At 44.0% G+C, this 21,375-nt stretch overlaps 1 protein-coding gene across 6 annotated transcripts in view; it reads left to right on the forward strand.

The window, feature by feature from the left end:
- The window catches only part of DUSP16 (dual specificity phosphatase 16), an 85,580-nt gene that overhangs the window by 21,679 nt on the left and 42,526 nt on the right, over nt 1–21,375 (forward strand). For 3 of the 6 annotated variants that reach the window (XM_082636524.1, XM_082636521.1, XM_082636525.1), the window contains 2 exons: nt 17,536–18,126; nt 19,108–19,246. In XM_082636524.1, coding sequence (XP_082492650.1) covers nt 17,899–18,126; nt 19,108–19,246 — 367 coding nt within the window. In that variant the 5' untranslated portion in view covers nt 17,536–17,898. Of the gene's footprint in view, nt 1–4,568; nt 4,652–6,502; nt 6,815–9,307; nt 9,539–17,535; nt 18,127–19,107; nt 19,247–21,375 lie in introns of those variants that run through there. The other 3 variants (XM_082636522.1, XM_082636523.1, XM_082636526.1) reach the window with 3 other exon arrangements.

Raw genomic sequence — 21,375 nt, forward strand, 5'->3', positions numbered from 1 at the left:
CCTGGCTCCTGAGAACTTATGCCTTTTGCCTGCCTTACTGGGCCTTCCAATAAAATGGACTAATTTTAATGAGTTCCTCCTTTGTATTCTTCCTGCTTACACTTTGCAAGAGATGCTGCTGGGCAGAAGTTAAGTCAGTGTAATCTTGTCAGATAACTGTCAGCGTTGTAAAGCGAGTACCTGCCTTTCATTCTTCTCTTTTTTGTGTTTGTATTTGTGTTGGGGGAGGGTACTGTGCGTACCTGGGGTCTGAAGGAAGATGAACCTCCCACCCCACCCCACCCCCCCGCTAGGTCAGTGCCACAGTGACAACCAGCAACCTGTCTGCCTCCTGAAGATGAGTCTGTGTTAAGTGTTGCCTGGCAGGAAACAGCTACCCTTCAAGGACCAGATGAAAAGAGGTTGCCTCCAGAATTTGTAGAAGGTTTTGCTGGCTGGTGATGTCCCCGCTTCCTCCAGACTTGCCTTGGCCAGAGGCTGTTCGTGAATACAGGTTGTGTAGCATCCTCGGAGCTGGGGTAGGGGAACATCCAGAGGGACATATGTGCTGGTGAGATTCATTGCCGCCCCCTCGCTGACCTCCAGACACCACCCCTGGAAGTCCTCCTTTCTCTTACTCTTAGAGACCTCCCATCCTGCTGAGCCTGGCAGATGGCCTGGGTACGAATTTTATTTCTATGGTATTGTCTTAAATTGTGTCCTCCCGAGGTACTTGAGCAAAGAGGCTTGCACTGACTGGATGTTCAAAAACTTTTGTGCAGTGAATGAGCCACGGGGAGACCCACTGTTCGAAGGAGACAGCCTGTGAACACTTCCTAGTCTAGTTTCTTCTAGTGTATGTTAATAAGGTGTATTATGAATAAAAACTCCTGACTTTGGTTGAATGCCACCTTTTTTTTTTTTTTTAAGAAATTGCTGGCACAACCTTGAGAAGGGTGTGGATATCCTTTATTTAATATAATATAGATTGTTTGGCTGGAGGCCCAAATCTTGGTTTCCGTCATCAGCTTATTAAATGAAGTTTTATAGGATTGGACTAGAGAGAGGAATTACAAAAGATTGTCTGCCCTTGTAGTGGTGATTTGCCCTTAGTAATGGGAAATTCCTGGGCGCAGATATTTAACTTGTATTTGTTTGTACACAGGTGAAAACTGAGCTCTACTTTGTCTCCTCCCAGCCTTTAAAAGCCTTTTTTTGGATACATCTGCCTCTAAAAAACAGTGAAAACAGATTGGAAACTGGGTTGCTTCAACCATAAGCTGTTTGATTAAGCCACAGTGGGGTTCTGTGCCCCAGCATATCCTTGTGGCCTTCTGTTGGGTGTCATAAGTGAATTGTGCTCCTTTATTATTATTGGAATTAGAGAAACTATGACACTGAGAACTTGATCCATTACCTGATAATATATCCAGAACCCCAGGCTTCCAGCAGATGTTATAAAACGCCGACCTCAAGAAATAGGGCAGACGAGTTACATCACTGTGTGCATCTCCAGATTTCTCCTTTGCTCCCTTTTAAACTCTGCCTTGCAAGTGGCCTGTCTTTTGTGACCCTCGGGAGGAGGTAAAGAATCCACCTTTACCTGTTTGTGTAAAGAATACTGATGCCTGGGGCCCACTCCCCAGAGATTCTGATTTGTTGGTCTGAGGCACTTCAGGATATTTAAGAGCTCCCCGGGTGACTTCATATGCAGGCAAGGCTCAGAAATACTGTATTAGCCAAAATACTTCCCCATTCATCCTGTGTTAAGTTATTAGCTTTTTTTTTTTTTTTTTTTTTCCCGGTACGCGGGCCTCTCACTGTTGTGGCCTCTCCCGTTGCGGAGCACAGGCTCCGGACGCGCAGGCTCAGCGGCCATGGCTCACGGGCCCAGCCACTCCGCGGCACGTGGGATCTTCCCAGACTGGGGCACGAACCCGCGTCCCCTGCATCAGCAGGCGGACTCTCAACCACTGCACCACCAGGGAAGCCCCAAGTTATTAGCTCTTTAGTCAATGTTCCACTTTACAAAGTACCGCTCTTCCACATACTTACTGTGTTCTCACAGTGACTCGGTGAAGCAGACCAGCTTCTGCTGCCAGGGTTCCTCAGTCTTCGTGAGTGTTCTGTGAAGGCTTGTTGCCTCATCGCTTGGTTCTCTGCTTTGTACGTGGCTATTTGTAACTGCGTGGCGGGCTGGCCTTTTGATGAGGCCCCTTCTCTTCACAGCCATACGCATCAGGCGTTTAAAAGGGTGTGTTATTTTTCATCTTTTGAAATCTATTGCTTTCTGTGCCTTTCAGGAGCCTATTAAAATTTGCAAAATGTTTGGTTAAGCTCTGTAGGGTTATGGAAAGCACTATTCATAGAAACGCTAGTCTCTGTTCCACCACTGACGAATTGTGTGACTTTGGGCAAATACTTCGCATTTTGTAAGTGGATATTATTAACCTACCAGAAGGCATGCACTAGACTAAATGGACGTCCTGCTTCAGCTGTGAGAGTCGGACGGTCTCTGGCTGACTGCCCATTGCTCCATTACTGGCAGTTCCTGTTGCCATTATGTTCAGTTCAAACACAGCTTTCACACCTTTCTGTCCTCCAGGTGAGAGAGACTGAAGATCAGTAGGTCTTGACAACTCAATTGGATGTGAACAGTAAGAGACCCTATCATGTCTTTTTTTTTTAATTAATTAATTTATTTACTTTTGGCTGCGTTGGGTCCTCATTGCTGCGCGCGGGCTTTCTCTAGTTGCAGCAAGCGAGGGCTACTCTCTTGCGGTGTGCGGGCTTCTCATTGCGGTGGCTTCTCTTTATTGCAGAGCACGGGCTCTAGGTTCGTGGGCTTCAGTAGTTGTGGCAGTTGGGCTTCAGTAGTTGTGGCTCGCGGGCTTAGTTGCTCCGCGGCATGTGGGATCTTCCCAGCCCAGGGCTCAAACCCGCGTCCCCTGCATTGGCAGTCAGACTCTTAACCACTGTACCACCAGGGAAGTCCCCCAAATGTGTCTTGAGGGCATTGTTTTTCAAGCTTAAAGATGTACTTAAAAACGATCCTAAGAAACTTCTGGAGCATTTGTCAAAAATACAAATTCACAGTCTCCACTCCATACCCTAAGAATCGATCTTCAGGGGTGAGGCCTGGGTGATTATTTTTATTATATTTTTTAATCAAGTTCCTAAGTAATTCTTGTGATTAAACGAAAGTGGGAAGTTGCTCTCTAGGGAATTGAATATAGTAGGCACTCAGTAAATGAACACATGTCTATTTTACTAACCCATTTCATCTTTCTTCCTGTAGTTTTACAGATTAAAGTCCACAATCCTAGAATTCAGAAAAACACTATTTGCAGGAGAAAAAACTAAACATTGGCTGCACTGTACTTAGTGCTCTGTGATGCTTACATGTGTTGATAGCAAATGTGATAGGTTTCTTTCAAACCTATTTGGGACTCTAGGCAGAGGGATAAAACAGTAGAGCTGAATGAACATTATTCTTAGGCTCTATGCCATGGACTACATTTTAGATGAGATGGTGAAATTGGATATTTTGTTCTTTAAGTCAGTGAGTTACTTAATAGACAGTCCTGTGGTCTGCTTTATACTAAATTCACTTGTGGCAGGCATACTGTATTCGTAATCATTTTGCTTTTAATTTTAATTTTGAATATATGGTCTTTGACACTGAAGGTTACATTTGGAAAAGGAACATTGCCCTGTACTAAACCATATATACTTATATTGCTTTGTCTGGAATGCATTCGAATGCCATGTGCCTTGGAGCATGGTTGTCACAGGGATGTGTGATTACATTTTAAAAATCTCTTTAATTTTTTCAGACTACTAAGTCACTGTTGGATAAATCCCATGATTCTGTATTAAAACTTATTTTGGTTAATGATTCCTACAGAATAATTTTTACTTAGCTAATGCAGAGAATAGGCCCCAGTACCTCGACTTCCAAATCTTCTTTCCTTCTCTGAACAGCATGAGAATTACATGAGTTATGACTGATTAAAACTCTATACTTTAATTTTCTGTTGCAAAAGTTTTATATACATATACACTCATATATAATGGAAAATTGGGAAATTACTGAAAAATATTCAGTATATAGGAGCAAGTCACCCATAATGCCAACATCAGACTTCACCTCTACTTACATTCTGCTTTACATAATTTTGACCTTCTACTATGTCTAATTCTTTTGGTTTCTCAACAGGCCCTGACTAGTAAAACTTGAACTTGTACATTTTGCTCATTCTCCTTGATATTGGTTCATCTGAAGCAAGAACAGAATGGGTATTGAGATATTTTCAGATGATGTTCTCATGGTGGAATAATTTAATAATGAAGTCTAAACAGCCCTTTTCATGGGCACTTTCAGTCAGGAAGTACGCTATTTAATAAAGGTGTTCTGTGCCCGGCATGCTGCCTTGGATTTTGACCATCCCAGCTTCTTGGATCTTTCTTTTCCTGGCAGATTTTACAGTCACCCTCCTAGGCGGAGCCCATCCTCAGATAACTAGAACTGTAAAGGTCATAACTGGTTCGTCTCCTTTCTCCTGTTTTCTCCTTTCAATCCATACAAGGCTCCCAGAGAGACATTCCTCCGTGATGTTCTCCGGTTCTGTTCCTGAAGCTCGCGGTGGCTTAGGTGGCTGTAGACGTCCAGGTGTGTCAGCAGCGGCGCCTCCTGCTTCACCAGCTTATTTGTTACTCGCTGATGCAGTCTGTGCTCTGGCCGGGAAAAGCTGCACGCAGCCCATCCCTCTACCTTTGCTCCTGCATTTCCTTCACCTGCAGTTTTCTTCCCTCTTCTCTCTGGCCGTTCATGTCCCTGTTTTCCTTCAAAGCCCCGGGAAGCCTTCCTCTTTGAGTTGCGGTACATCTGCCAGCACAGTATCATTTTGTGTTTGTCCAAATGTCATTTTTTAAAACTGTTTACTGAACCAGTTAACATCAGGGACCTGCCATCTCTTCTGTTGTTCCCACAGTGCCCGGCATTGGTTTAGACATCTAAGTTAATTTAACTTAAACCAATACAGACTTTGGTATTTTTCAGAGAGGGAAAGTGAGGCTTTGGTAGGAAGGTGTTCCCTGCTGCATGCGGCATCCCGGAACCCGACCGGCGTCCCGCCGGAATTGATGGAGGGAGTTAAGATGACAGAACAACCTATTAAAAAAGAAAAAAAAAAGCAAATAGAAACACCATCCTCTCAAACTTTCATCATAGAGCAAGTGTTTTGTGAGAAATTGCTTTTTTTTTTGCACTCATGGTTATTTATTTTATTCTGTGGGTTATAATCCATTCCTATTTATTTTGCTATTCACATTGTGCGGGAAATCCTTTTTAAAAAATTAGCCAATAGAGTCACTGGGAGCTGAAATGAGAGGCCGGCCATTGTTTAGTTCTCCTCTCTGCCTTTTCTTCTTTCTCCTGGAAGGTCCTCCGGATGGGGTTTGTGCTCACCCGAGGCTGGGGGTGGAGGAAGCAGGCAGGGTGGGCGGGGATGCTGCTGACACAGGCGCCGGCAGACTCTGGATGGAGACAGCTCTGTCCCCACGTGCAGCCCTGGTTCCTGCTTCAGACCCAAGCTCTCCGTTACAAGATAATTCAGATCTTGTTAGTTTCTAAATAATCTAGTGGGAAGACACTGAGCGTTTGTATTGTCTTCCTCTGAGGTTTAGATAGGGATTTAACTTTTAGGGTCTAGATCATCAGGGCATCTGAGGGCTAGTGAAAACGTAAGATCCCGAAGTAATCATCTCTACTCAGTATGACCACGTGTGAGATACCTCACTGGAAAATTTTACCTCTCTCCTCTGAAATAAAACGTTTTATTCTAAGGTAACAAATAATCAAAAGATTTTAAAGGTCGACAGAACACCTGAATCCACGGAAGTCTGGGTCAAAGCAGTCTGGAGCAGTTATGACTCTTCACTGTAATAGCAACACATGTAGGGCCTTGGCTGTTCCCCCCGAAAAAGAAAATTAATGATTAATGATAAGGGGTAAACCTTAGAAAGGAAGAGGCTCGGTTTTATTACCAAGGAGAGAAATTAAGGTGAATATGAAGGGAGAGAGGGAGTGAGAAGAAAACATCAATGCATCTGAGCACAAGTAAGGGCACAGAAGTTGCCATTTGGTGATGTGTGTTAGAGCCAAATTATAGGACAAAGATAGAGGGTGGAAAGGACAGAGCGGAAAAAGTAACCACAGGTGAGGACGGGGCACAGTCAGACTCCCATCTCGGGAGCATCTTGGGCTGCTCTGCGGTCTCCTTCTATCTTGTGGCGCTGTGATTCTTCGGCCCAGGTCCTGGCCCTGTCACCCGCTTTGCCCTGTGGCGCAGCCTCCTGACACCAGTGACTCCCCGGGCCTCGGAAGGGGAAGCGTGAAGACAGATGCAGTGACTTAAATTAGCCCGGGAGCCTGGAGGGAAAAGCGACATTGCTGCTGCCGCCGCCCCCTCCTCTGCCCCGCCTCCGACCTCCCTCCCTTTCTTTCTTCCTTACCTGGCAGCGTAACAGTCCCAGAGGGGGATCCTGCAAATTCTGGGGCTGGCAGAGAAGCGGGAGTCATCGTCTTGGAGCGGTGGAAATCCTCCACCACAAAGGAAATTGTCTGCTCACCGTGCTTTTTGCGGAGCCGTTATCCAGGAGTTACCCGTTTTAACTTGTCTGTTGTAGGATGCGAACTCCTCAGCATGACGGCCTGATGATCACATCAGCCCTGCTACTCTGTCCTCATCAGGGCAACTTGCTAAGACCTGAGATGCGCTGACGGCGATCTCATCCTATCCCTAGATAATCCTTAGATGTTCCGTGATCACAGGTGAGGAAACAACAGGCTGGAGGATGTGACTCTTGCTGTGACATTTTTGCGTCTTCGTAGAGGAGCTGAACTTAGGAACAAGGTCTCCTGAGTCTTGGTCCACAGTTTTTTGTTTGTTTGTTTGTTTGTTTTAAACAATACACCATAAAACCTCACCTGTTTCTAAGTTCCTAGGGTTGGTTTTGGCATCAAGGGGAAAAGAAACCGAGCCGGCCTAGGATGGAGGTGGTTGGCACAGAGAGACAGACAGGAGCCTGTGGTGGAGGATTTTGTGATTGTCGAGCTTCGTAGCTCCCGCTTTCACTGTCAGTGGAGCGGAGCAGGGGGCCGGCAGCTACCCCTGGCCTGGCTGGTGTCCCATTTTTGAGGCCCCAGGGTTATTTTTAGCCTCAGGGCCTTGGAAGCAGGTGTGGTCCAGGCTTGAAGGCCACGCCTGGAATCTGTTCAAGTCTTGTGCGCGTCTATTTAGGAGCTGAGGACAGTGACGGGCCGTTTGGCGACTTCGTTAAAAGGATTTGCGCTTTTCCAGTGAGAGGAGTAAAAGTCACACTGTGTTTCATTTGCGATGCTTTAGGTAGGTTTGTTTTGGAAACTTTATAAATTGAAATACATTTTTAAGAGTGTTAGGGAATATATTAGAAAGCTAGCTACGAGTCCTTTGTATACGGGAAAAAAAACCCTTCTGTATTAAAAGAGTTACACCTCAGCTGACCCTTCTTAAAAGTGCAGGTTTATAGTCACAAGTGTGTAATTTAAAATTTAATTTTTCTCACCCCCCAAACGTTACTGTTATTAAAATAATCCTTTGTAAGTCCTTTTCTGAAGTAGAGACTCAGCTTTTTACCTTGAGGGTAAACATCAGCTTCCCTATATTGTGTTTGTTGACATTCTTGCTTTGCCCAAACCCACACTTTTTTGTCGTTGTTGTGTGTGTGTGTGTGTGTGTGTGTATGTGTATACATTTTTTTTTTTTTTTGGCCGTGCCACGCGGCTTGTGGGATCTTAGTTCCCTGACCAGGGATGGAACCTGGGCCCAAGGCAGTGGAAGCGCCGAGTCCTAACCGCTGAACTGCCAGGGAATTCCCAACCCACACTTTTCTTGACAGCGCTGTTCAGGAGGGCTAGAGCCAACAGGACCTGGGTCTGCGTGGATGTCATGCCCTTTCTCTAATTTTTTTCTGCACTTTCCAAGATTATGGGGAAGAAAAGAATATAATAAATATTACCTTTACCCAAGCAAAACTATTATGACATTTTTGAATATATATGTTTGTGTGTTTGTATATATGTGGGTGTTTGAGGTTCTGCTTTACCTACTGTTCTGTACTTTGATTTTACTCTCTTTATATATCATGATTATCTTTCATTGTTGGTCATGTTTACTTTGGTCGTAATATCTTTAGTGATTTAGCTCTTTGTCAGGAAAGTACACCTGTTATATAGTGGAATTTGGCTGTTTGGGGGTAGGTGGGCTAACTGTGGTGCATGGATAAAGATGATAAGTTTACATTAGTATTACCTACCCCCCTGAATACAGTAACCTCTCTTACAAAAGCCTTGTGGTAAGGATTTGATACACCTTCTGACAAGGAGAGCTCCTTGAAAGCATTTTTCTTTATTTTAATGTAAACCTCCTTTAAATGATTTCCTTGTTGTATAGCTCTATTCAAGCATGCACCTTGTTCAACATGTCTTTGATGTTTTCCTACATTCTATGTTATAAAGCCAAGATTCTGTTATTAGGTACTACACATTTGTGGAGTTGGAAGAATTGTATTAAATTAGCATTAACAGTAATCTTTTTGTTACAGTGTTTCTTTTTATTTCTTTGCCAAGTAATGCACTAACATAGGAACCACATCTTCTTCCTTTGTAGTTTTAAGGGAGAAACTATACGAAACTTTCGTGTGTGTTTGTGTGTGTGTGTGTATTTTACGCTTAAGTTAAAAGTTCAAGTGACTAAAAATGCTTCATTTCCAAAAGATATAACCATAGTTCTGAAGGAAGACTGAACACCTGCCACATCTTTTCCTGGCATTTGCCCAATTCAGCATTACCTTGGTCAACATATTCATTGGCCTCAAGCCCTGACATAGAGAACTAGTCTCCCAGGCGTCCACGTGGCCATCTTCCACCTCCCTCATGGTCTTTACTTAACCATCAGAGCAAGGGCTTCTTGGACTACTCTGTTTAAAACTTTAACCCCTCCACCTCCACTCTCCTTCTTCTTTCCCTGCTTAATTTTTTCTCCGTAGCACTGATCACCATCTCTCATACGACATGTTTTGTTGTTGCTGTTTATTATGCATGTCTCGTCATTCAGTTAGAAACTCCAGGAGGACAAGAGCTTTTGCCTCGTTCATTTTTGTTGCATTTCCACAGCAGTGCCTGGCACTTGTTAGGTGCCCAATGACCATTTGTTAGTTGACTGAATGAGTTGCAGTAGGCCTGACAGATGCTCAGGAAAACCAGGATGTACTAATTATTCCCCATCTAACATTCTGAATCTCTCCTCCCCTGCCTCCAGCCCAGCTTTATTGCAAATATCCTTGCACAACAGGTTCTCCTTAGCTCTCAGATTAAACCAGCCTCTGGCCACATTCCTCTCGCCAGCCACTCCATCCAGGGGTCCTTCATTCCCACCCCCTCAAGACTACTGCTTCTGGGGGCTAGAGTCCATTGTTTTCAGGCAGGGTGCCAGGAGGAAGCTTTAAATGCAGAAGGGTAAGTGAGGGAGCCCTGGGGCAGGAGTGTGTCGGGGATGGATCACTGGTGTGGAGGCAGGAAAGAGGAGGGGAGGAGGGGGGAGGGGGTGGAGTGGGGCGGAGAGCTCAGGTGGGTCAGGGAGGGGGAAGCTGGTAGAACAGGTGACCATAAACGGGAGGCTTCCGGTGAGCCAGTTCCAAGAGCGCCGTGCTCTTCCTTAGCAGAAACTTGGGGAAGGCTTCTCACAGATCTGGACTCTGCCTGGGCTGATCTGTGTCTGAAGCAAAGGCCATGTATCGTGTCTCTGAAGGATGGCTGCTCTTCCAGCCTTTGTCTGGGGATCCTTGAGATGCGTGTAAACAACCTGAGCCTCTGATAAGAGCGGGTTCTTCCTGCAGTGCTGTGAGTTGCTGAGAGGCGGTTGTTGGATTTTTCCAGTGCTGACAAATGTTGTCTCCATGCCTAGCTCTGTCTAGACAGTGATTCAAGCAACCTCTATCCCGTTATCGCCACCACTAGTCAGGTTGCATCCTCTATGCTGGGGTAAGAAAATATGGCCAAGGCAGGAATAGGTGACTGAAAAATGCATTAAGCTCGTATTGCCTTCTTGGCTTTGGTGAGGATGGTTTTGGGGTTTGTTTTTGTTTCTTTATGGCATACATTTTACCAAATACCAGACCTCGGAATCTCTGTCAGGGTTAACCCGCAGCACGTGACGCAGAGAAGCTTTAATCAGTGTAGAATGAAAATGGTCAGAGCCCAAGATGCTCTTGCTTCTGGACACCATGGCCTTCTTTTTTCCCTTTTGATTTGTTCAGTTTTTCTCTTATTAATAGTTTGTATGTAAGGCTCTGCTGAAAGCCTGCTTGGTGTATCCTGTTGCCTATTTCTTCAGTTTTACTGGAGGAAAAAAAATTTTTAAGACTGGCTTGTAGTTTAATAGCTAAACTACAAGCCAGTCTTAAACTTCTCACCTGATTATATGCTTTCCATAAATTCTCTGAGGATCTGAGCTTGAGCTGAAGCCCAACCAAACAAGGCTCGGCCACTGTCCTCACTGAACAAAGCAGACACAGCTTTGGGGTCCTTTCCCCTCTCCTGAGAATTCCTTTGAAAAAGGAAGGTTTTAAAATGGAACTGGGGGGTGGGATGGGGGGGCAGCCTGTGGGCCCTGATGTGGGCACCGGGGTAGCTGTGCCGGCAACAGCCCCAGAGGGAGAATCGTGTGCGAGAAAGGGCCTCACCTCTTTCCTGGTGGAATAGACCCAGTGCAGTGTGACCCACCGAGAAGCCAGGATCGTATCTGGGAAGTCAAAAAGAATAACGCCTCATCTGAGAAGAAGAGGGAGACGCTTACCAGTCATTTAAAAACGACCTCAATCTTTAAAAAATTTGCTGGTTGGACACTAGCTTTAAAGGCTACAAGTCAAGTAAAGACTGCAGTCAAAACAAAACACTTTTCCTCTCAGCTAATTACTCTAATGGCAAATACTGGTTCTTAGCCAGTTGAGCTTTATTTCGTTCTTTTAATTAAATTGATCATCAAAATAGCCTTAGACTTAACAGTTCTCCCACGTAACTAATTCAGTGGTATTCTTTAGTCCATTGATACTCTTGCGAGGTTGGATGTAGAGTGAGTTTGAACAAATAACACTCTCCTAATTTCCATTATAAAGTCATAGATGCATTTCCATAGGTAACCAAATGGAATCTCAAACGTAAGTTACACAGAAAAACTTCAAATATTGTATGTTAGGGCGGAAGGTTCTTACACAGTTTATGTCAGTATTAAATGTTATAAAATAGGAAACGTAAATTGCTTGCTGACATGTAAAATATACCACAGTTGGCCCTTCTTTAGGGGATCTGCCCACGCTGTTCCCTGATGTGTGTATTTTGTTATACTAACATATTGCCTCTGCCTCTCTCCATCTCTTCATAAATAAAGTCTTTTAAATCCTTTATTTCTGAAACTAGGATACTTTGTAAATATTTGTTTAGTGGACCTGGTTAAGGTTACTAGTCTTGGGTACAATAAATACTGACCTTTTTTAAAATTCAATTTTATTTTATTTTTTTAACATCTTTGTTAGAGTATAATTGCTTTACAATGGTGAGTTAGTTTCTGCTTTATAACAAAGTGAATCAGTTATACATATGTCCCCATATCTCTTCCCTTTTTTTTTTTTAATAGAAAACTCTCTTGTATGTATATAGAAGGGTTATGTCGCTGTCTTCTTTTTTTTTTTTTTTTTTTTACTTTTAAAATTTTTTTTTTACTTTAAAAAAATGTTAAACATTTCATTGAAGTATAGTTGATTTACAATGTCACTTTAGTTTAGGTATACAGCACAGTGATTCAGGTATAGATAGACAGATAGATAGATAGATAGATAGATACTCTTTTTCAGATTCTTTTCCCATGTAGGTTATTACAGAGTACTGAGTAGAGTTCCCTGTGCTATACAGTAGGTCCTTGTTGGTTATCTGTATTCATATATAGTAGTGTGTATCTGTTAATAATTTAATGTTTACTTTTGCTTATACAACACCTGATAAGTTTTGTAAGCATTTTATTCTGGAGATTTTTTTTTTTTTTAACTTATTTTATTTTTTTGCTTTATAACAAATTTAATCAGTTATACATATACATATGTTTCCATATCCCCTCCCTTTTGCGTCTCCCTCCCACCCTCCCTATCCCACCCCTCCAGGCGGTCACAAAGTACCGAGCTGATCTCCCTGTGCTATGCGGCTGCTTCCCACTAGCTATCTACCTCACGTTTGGTAGTGTATATATGTCCATCCCGCTCTTTCACTTTGTCACAGCTTGTCGCTGTCTTCTGAAGGCCGGCTGCCTCCTAGATTTCCTCGATGGTGGACTGGGACGTCCCATCACCCTTCTCTTGAGAAGAGAGTCTCTGCTGCCCCAGCCCCACCTCCTGGGTAGCATCGTGGTCCAGGGCTCCCTCAGCACGATCCCCAGGCAGCCCGGAGGGCGGCCCAGGTGGGAGACCATGAAGAGCGCTCTTGAGGTCTGCAGGGACGGGGCGGCAGCAGAGTGACCCGGCTGAAGGCCTTGACCTTCAGCGGCCCCCTGGCCTCCATACAGGGAACTTGTGGTGCCGCCTTCTCTTTGGGCGGGAACAGCCCAGGTTGCAGCAGGTTGTCCTTTAAGAGAGAAATTTCGTGCTTCCTTGAACATGAGTGTCACATTTGAAATTTCTCTTGAGTCAGAGTAGCTCCAGAGGATACTCTCCCATTAGGATGCCATAAAGCAGCTTGTTGACCCTTCAAGCACATTGTCGTGAATTACTCCTCAGCCTTTTGGTCCTCAGGTAAACAGCCGATTGGGTGTAATGCTAGAGGAAAGGGGGAGCTGTCTTTTTTTAAAAACATCTTTATTGGAGTATAATTGCTTTACAGTGGTGTGTTAGTTTCTACTGTATAACAAAGTGAATCAGTTATACATATACATATATCCCCATATCTCCTCCCTCTTGCGTCTCCCTCCCACCCTCCCTATCCCACCCCTCTAGGTGGTCACAAAGCACCGAGCTGATCTCCCTGTGCTATGCGGCTGCTTCCCACTAGCTATCTATTTTACATTTGGTAGTGTATATGTGTCCATGCCACTCTCTCACTTCGTCACAGCTTACCCTTCCCCCTCCCCGTGTCCTCAAGTCCATTCTCTACATCTGTGTCTTTATTCCTGTCCTGCCCCTAGGTTCTTCAGAACCTTCTTTTTTTTTTTTTTTTTTTAGATTCCATTTATATGTGTTCGCATATGGTATTTGTTTTGCTCTTTCTGACTTACTTCACTCTGTAGGACAGACTCTAAGTCCATCCACCTCACTACAAATAACTCAATTTCGTTTCTTTTTCTGGCTGAGTAATATTCCATTGTATATATGTGCCACATCTTCTTTATCCAGTCATCTGTCGATGGACACTTAGGTTGCTTCCATGTCCTGGCTATTGTAAATAGAGCTGCAGTGAACATTGTGGTACATGACTCTTTTTGAATTATGGTTGGGAGTTGTCTTTTAAGGTTGAGTATTTCTACATGTTTTATTTAGATTTCCAAAAGTGCATGTATGGGAGACCCATGGATATATAGGTTGTATTACATTCTAATTAAATTTGGAAAAAATCAAATTGGAGTATTTTAAGTGAAAGAAAAAGCAGGATGTGTAACAGTACTGTGTATCCGGTTGAACAGAGAAGGAAAAGGAAAAGAATATATAGTGTTTTATTCTATTTTCATTTAAAAAAATCTTTGGAAGAAATCAGAAGAAACTATTAACAGTGTTTACCAGTTAGAGGGCCAGGGAGGACCTGGGCAGGTGGAGGACAAGGGCGGGAGAAGGATTTCCAATGTGCTCACTTTTTTCACTTAAATGTATTTGTTGGACTTTGAATATAATGGCAATTTTAACAGCTTTATTGAAATATAGTGGACAAACTTTGGATGGATAAAGTATACGTATTCATAGTGTGTATACAGTTTTCTATTTATTTTTTTTGAGCCATGTGACTATACTCTGTATTAAAAATAAAAAGAAATTAATTAAAACTTTTAAAATTGTCTAAGAAAATAGGTAAATAGCAAAGCTGGCCTGCCCTGGGCTTTGCTATATGCACTTGGGCCCCCGTGTTCCATCTAAAAATTTGTATGCCTTCTGACTTCTTGAAGAGATTTTGGGGTAAAATGAGCTTGTTGGGGCTGCCAACTATCAGATATTCTCCTGTCATCTCTTAAATCCTACTTGATGCAAAAGATTCCGAGAACAAAACGATCACAGATGCGTCCCTGATCTCAGCGTGTTGACCTTCCTCGGAAACAACAATGAATGGAGAGAAATTTCTAAATTAGAGCTGTAGCCTAGGATGAGGTCTTCCCCAGAATGCTGCAGCTGCAAGCGAACGAGGTTTAAGGCTGTTGTTACCTCACCTTCCACAGCCCCTTGGCAGCCTCGGCCTCCTCCATAGCCACCTGGGACCTCAGCACATCAGACGCTGCGCATGAAGGTGCTGTCAGAGGGCTCCAGCTGGCCGCAGGACGATGTGAAAGGCGTAACTTTATCCTCAGTCACCTTCACTGTTTTCTTTCAGCTACATCCTCATGTCAGGGTCACTTTGACCAGACCTCTTCTTGGTCAGGGAAAGGGTCTTTTTCTATCCGGAACGACTGACTCTGGTTCTCTGGGGAGGAATGACCGTTTTCTTCCCGGTGGACCTGTTGGCCGCAGCCTGCCTTGGGTTTCAGTGATCTGGGCTTCTGAGAGTTGGCTGGAGGGAAGCAAAGATGAGAACTTTCTCACTCAGCTTTTGCATGTTTGCCGTCTTCTCCCTCCCTTTGTCCCTCGATCTGCTAACCCAGATAACTGCTTTGTCCGGCCCGGTTTGCACCACTGAGAGGAGCCAGTGGGGCCCAGAGACTCAGGCCATTGTTGGCATCCACTCGCTCCCGTTCTCGGGTTTCCGCTTTCTGCGCTGCCCGGGCTCCCGCGTGGACAGGTCACGTCACTCTGTCTCAGTGCAGCTTCACTGTGGGGACAGGTTCTTAGGAAAACAGGGTAACCCGGGAGTGGGAGCCCCGGTGAGGGGCCCAGGACCTTGCGTGGCTGTGAACTGTGTCACCGGGCAGTCAGGACTTGAGTCAGAAATACCCTGGGTAGGTGCAGTGCGAATGTGCATTGGTTGATTTAGTAGGACAAATTCTCTGCTCTGGTTTCTTCAGTCAAAGGTAGAGATGACTTTCGTGCTTCACTGCCATTAAGCTGTACTAAAAGTAATACATTCGTATAATGAAGACACGAAATGGACAAATAATGTATCATGTGGAGCTGATTTGTGAGACGTGAGGCTGGACGAGATGGCTTCTCAGGTGCCTTCTAACGCCGTGGATGTCTGGCTCCGTGAGAAGCAGCACAGCCTGGCTGAAGCCGGACTGTAGCAGGATGGCATTGCCCCGTCTTTATCTGCTGAGGGATGCCTTTCAGATTCCAGATGCAAGGCAGCTCTGTTCACCATTGGCATCTTTACAGCATTTTTCCTCCTTTCTCTGTGTGATGACTAGTTGCCTTCTGACTTACTCTCTTTAGATAACTGACATAACTTCATCCTCAAAACAAACTTTGTGGGCCTCCCTGGTGGCGCAGTGGTTGAGAGTCCGCCTGCCGATGCAGGGGATACGGGTTCGTGCCCCGGTCTGGGAGGATCCCATATGCCGCGGAGCGGCTGGGCCCGTGAGCCATGGCCGCTGGGCCTGCGCGTCCGGAGCCTGTGCTCCGCAACGGGAGAGGCCACAACAGTGAGAGGCCCGCGTACCGAAAAAAAAAAAAAAAAAAAAAAAAAAAAAAAAAAAAAAACAAACTTTGTGAGGAGACAAGGCCAATACTATATGTACCTTTTAGAGATAAGGAAAGTGTGGTCAGCGAGGTTAATAATGATTTGTCCGAAGTTACATAACAAGTAAAGGGAGAGGTCACTCCTCTCTCTGTCCTGTCTACTCCCACTTCTCCGTGCTTCAGTTTCTAATTTGTAAGTGTGAAATTAGGAAACAGGACCCCGTGATGTTTGAGGGGGTCTGTCATCCTAATCCAAAATCAGTTAATCACATATGAGTTATTCAGTATCATAAGTCATTTTTGGAACAAGGAGAATTTTACTAACTTGTAACAATGTACATTGACTATCTTATGTGCAGAAACACTGTGGAAGTAAGAAATACAATACAAAACGTCTGCCATCAAGTAGTTTAACCTCTAGAAGTCGAATGCCAACAGTGGACGTCTAGTTTTATGTAGTAGGGCATTTCCTATAAGCACAGATGGACCAGGGAGATAGGAATGTGAGAATATTGAAGGTCTGGGTGCGGGCTTAAGCTATGGGCACAAAACTCCAACTAGTGTTAACTAGGAAATGGTCTATCTTAGGAGTTTGGCAAGAATACGTAAGCACCAGGTCCAGTATTAAGGGCTCTCGTATGCCTGGGTTGCTGACCTAGAGTCCAAGGTTAAGGTGTGAAATTTTCTGAGGCTGGGAATCAGTGAGTCTCTTAAAAATGAGGTACAAGGGCTTCCCTGGTGGTGCAGTGGTTGAGAGTCCGCCTGCCGATGCAAGGGACACGGGTTCGTGCCCTGGTCTGGGAAGATCCCACATGCCGCAGAGCGGCTGGGCCCGTGAGCCATGGCCACTGAGCCTGCGCGTCCGGAGCAGCTCCGCAATGGGAGAGGCCACAACAGTGAGAGGCCCACGTACCGCAAAAAAAAAAAAAAAAAAAAAAAAAATGAGGTACCAAGACAAAGAGAACTGGAAGCGGAGGACCGGCCAGGATCTTAGCTGTGAGTCTGCCTGGGGTGGAGTGGATGCCTCACAGGCCCCCAGCAGCTAGTTCAGTACTTGGTGTGACAAGCACATCAGTCATGGCCCCTCCTCTTCCTTAAAAGGCAACCGAAATTTACAGAACCTCCCATTTTCCTGCCTCTTCCTGAGGGTAGTTTCAAGGAAGGCTCACAGCACACACACTCCATTTATCATAGTAATTCTCAAGCCATCAGGAAAGATTTTTTATGTCCTGATAACGTCAGATTGCTAACCTGATCTTAGGTGGTTGTTTTTTTGTGCTATTTTCAAGAAATAAGCAAATAAAATGGAGGAAACCCATCTGGAATAAAAATACTTGGACTGGCTTTTTACAGCTCTTTTAATTTCATACTGTAAGTCAAGTAGTTCTGGGCCCCCAGGTGATTATATATAATTCACGACTATGTCTTGTTTTGTCATCTTTGAGTTTTTATATTTTGCGGTGAAAGCGAATTATCATTAGTAACGTTTTCTGAAGCCATACCTACTTGTCCTTTTTGTTTGTTCAAATGAAACAGTGCATCAAGTATGGAATTAGATTAATGGGGTAAATATTATGAATCATACACTCCCTCTAATCCGATGCTCTTTCTTTTTCTGACCCCCATGTTTTGTCTTCCGTCTGTCATTCTCTCTCCATGTAGGCTTTTCAGCCCCATGTAAAGCTGTTGGAGCAGGGGAACAGAGGTAAAGAATGATGTAATGCACTGGCTGCCCCAAAGCATCTTTTGTTGGAATGGTTATTCCAGTCATCTCTTTATGAATCAAATGTGAGGGGCTGCTTTGTGGCAGGAGGCCTCTGCGCGAGCACATCAACGGGAAGGAGAAAGAGACATTCACTTGGAGGGCTCTTGCTGGAAATGGGTTTAACTCTCCTCTTGCCAGTCGCCACCAGCCTGACCTCATACATTTCAGTACAATGGAGTGGCTGAGGCTTTGAGCACACCACCATTACATCATCGTGGCAAATTAAAGGAGGAGGTGGGAAAAGAGGACTTATTGTTGTCATGGCCCATGAGATGATTGGAACTCAAATTGTTACTGAGAGGTTGGTGGCTCTGCTGGAAAGTGGAACGGAAAAAGTGTTGCTAATTGATAGCCGGCCATTTGTGGAATACAATACGTCCCACATTTTGGAAGCCATTAATATCAACTGCTCCAAGCTTATGAAGCGAAGGTTGCAACAGGACAAAGTGTTAATTACAGAGCTCATCCAGCACTCAGCCAAACATAAGGTACACGCTTGCTTTTCTTTTCTTTTTTAAAATAAATGGACATGCAGAATGGGGAATCATTTTAAATGAAGGGGAGAAAGTAATTTGAGGAAGTTTTGGTTGCTTTTTTTAAACTTTGATACCTTCTGACACCTCAGGATAATTCACTAATTGTAGACACTGTCACACCTCAGAATATTTCTAAACTACACAGAAAGCTTAACTTGTTTTTATTTGATCCAGTGCTATGTTTCCCTATTAATGCTAAAAATTGTTTTATTAATTTAACACAAATAAAAAGTTATGTTTAATGTAGTATATTATAATACTCAGTTATTAGCAATTATATAATAGTATATAATATTGTATGTATGTTATTAATAACTAATACATTAATACATGGTTTTATGTTGTTTACAAATGTACTGAAAGGAAATCATTCTTTTCAAGTGCCTTGAAAAGAAAGTAGAAACTAATTATATTACAAGTGTTTTTTTATTTGTGGGAAGTTAAGGTAATGGTCAGAATTTAAGGATCTTCAAGGAAAGTTTTTCTTAGGATACCAGAATGTCAGCTTTGTGGTAGGTAAGGCTATTTCTTTTGTTCAGGAATAAAAATGAGTTCATGCTTTAACGAAAAGCTGATTTGTTATTGAGTAGAACCATTTAAAATGTTTCTGTAGTTCGGGGGATTGGGATCGTTATGTTTATTTTGCATATTATTTTGTTGTAAATGTTTTTACCCTGTTATCGTGTTAAGGATTTAAAACTAAGGAGTTTTGAGCACATTTACACAGAAATAGCATCAAGTTTGCCTTGTAAATGTTGATTTTTACAAACATTTAAACCGTGTGTATGCTTGATTTATCCAGTAAATTGACCACATCTCATTTTTATTCAGAATATTAAGGAAAACAGGAAGCAGTTACTTGCTTCAGCAGCAGAGGTGTATGGGATTATTTTCCTCGCTTTCCTCCCTGACAGCCTCACGTTTGCATTTTAGGTCGACATTGATTGCAGTCAGAAGGTTGTAGTTTACGATCAAAGCTCCCAAGATGTGGCCTCTCTGGCCTCAGACTGTTTTCTCACTGTACTCCTGGGTAAACTGGAGAAGAGCTTCAGCTCTGTTCACCTGCTTGCAGGTAAGGCTTGTGGTAGAACTGCGAGGACTCGGAATCTCCTCGAGCCTGTGAGTAAGCAGGTTCCCCAACGAGCTCGAAGTACACTAGGTGGACGCAACTTTGAGGTCATTGTGTAAAATGACTTACTTATAGCTTTTGATTGACGTAACTATTCTAGTTAACCTGAATACTGCTGTTCTTCCCCATTGGTCAGTGTATTTTTGATTGAGCTCAAATGCCTCTTCATCTGGTATTTGTTAGCCAGAAGTGCCGTGTAGGTCCGTGTGCCCGTATAGATCTACAAACACCGAATGCTCTGCATTTCAGCTCGCTCTCAGCGCCCACCCCCAAGGAGAGGACCCGTCCAGTATTCAGTGTGAACCCCTGTTAAACATTTTTGGTTGAAGTGGACTCCAGCGATAAGATCACCCATCCTGGACATTATGTACAACGAGATAGAAAGAGAATGAATGTGTGCAGAATATTTCTTCCAATAATTAGAGGGAAAATTGTAAAACTAACTTACGTATTTTTGTTTTGTTTTCACAACTAAAAAAAGTCTCAACTTACAAATGCTAAGCAACCAGATGACTTTATAAAGTGCATGGAAAGGACTAACTATTTTATATCTGCCCTAAAGGACGGTGGTGTGGGAGTTCCATCTCATGAAATTCCAAAGCAGACTGTTCATCCTTTGCTTTCCCTGTTTGGCAGACAGTACTGAAGCCCTTTCACTCACTCTGGCTCCCAGAGCAGGGAATACAGTTTGACAATGCGCAGTAACCTTTACCACAAAGCCGCTGTGTCCAGCAGATTCTGCCACAGTGATCGGCAAGATCACTTTTAAAAATCTGATCTAAGAAAAACAAAATATTGACAGATATTGTCACTTTCGCACCTCTCGTCTTTTGTTGCAAGGAGAGTCCGGTGAGCTTGATGTTACTGGCAATTGATTGTTAGACTATGGACATTTCAGTTGTAAGAGAATAGGATGAATCAGTCATTGGTTTGTTACCACATTTAAACTCTCTGAAGGTTTAAATAAGACTTCTGTGTCTTCATTTCTCTCTCGTCAGCTTTTGCTCCTGGTTTCAAAGAATAAGCATAGTTACCTGTCCCTTTCAGGTCGTCTGCTGGCACACGTTTCATCTGTGCTGCAATTCTGACCTAAAGGGAAGCCAGCTTGTCTCAGAACGTAGCTCTCAGAACTCTGTAACGGAGAATTATAGCATTAGGTTCTGTGTCTCTTGGTAGGCGTGGTCTTTTACTGGGAGTGTGACTGTGTTAAATCTGACAACTATGACTAGAGTTTCACTCACCTCAGTTGCTGAGTTCAGGAACGCAGTCATGCTTCTCGGAGCCACTGTGAGGGACTTTACCTTGGCATCCTGTCGACGGAGCCAGGGTTTTTCTTAAAGAGGGTACACCCAGAGGGAAAGTGATCATCCCTCCTTGCTCTTGTTTGAGACGCCTTTCTCTACGGGGGCTCGGACCCGACAGCTTGGCCAGGCGGACGCTCCTGGAGGAATGAGCTCATGTCGAGTTTTAGTTGCTCAAGTAGTTTCTCTTCTTTCCCGAGGAGCTCTCCCTTGTTATGTGGAAGGTTCTTTCCAGCCGTGTGCAGCTTTGGGAGGGGTGCTCACTGGGCAGTAAGGAAGGAAAGGGACTCATTCTAACCATCGAGATCAGCCCTAGGGATACGTGGGATGGTGCTGGTCAGAACCCCTGGCATCCCCGCTTTGTACCGGAAATGGGTCCTAGGCCTAAACGCAAAAGCCCATCGAGGCAGCTCCGAGAACCACATACGTGTATTCTTACAGCTCCATCTCGTCATCCACACCCCCAGAATCCTGTATTTCTTTTAGCTTAGAAGGTGGCTTCAAGGACTGAATGACCTTGTTTGGGGGTTTCTGAGCAGCGAGATTTCTTAGGACACCTCAGAGAGGGTTCTGGGTGATTAAAAGCCTCCCAGCCATCCGAAAGCTTCTGACCAGTTGGGAATTCCCTTGGTTGTTCCTCAGAGTGGACAGAAAAGAGAGTTAGTAGAAGAGAGCGCTGGGGAAGGCGTGACATCAGTTCTCGGCAGTGTTTTGTTTTTTGCTTTTTGCTTTCGTTTTTTTGTTGTTTGCCAAGGTCCAGCAGCTGCTCAG

The sequence above is a fragment of the Mesoplodon mirus genome (assembly GCF_964341445.2).
Source record: "Mesoplodon mirus genome assembly, chromosome: 11".
NCBI classification, from domain to species: domain Eukaryota; kingdom Metazoa; phylum Chordata; class Mammalia; order Artiodactyla; family Ziphiidae; genus Mesoplodon; species Mesoplodon mirus.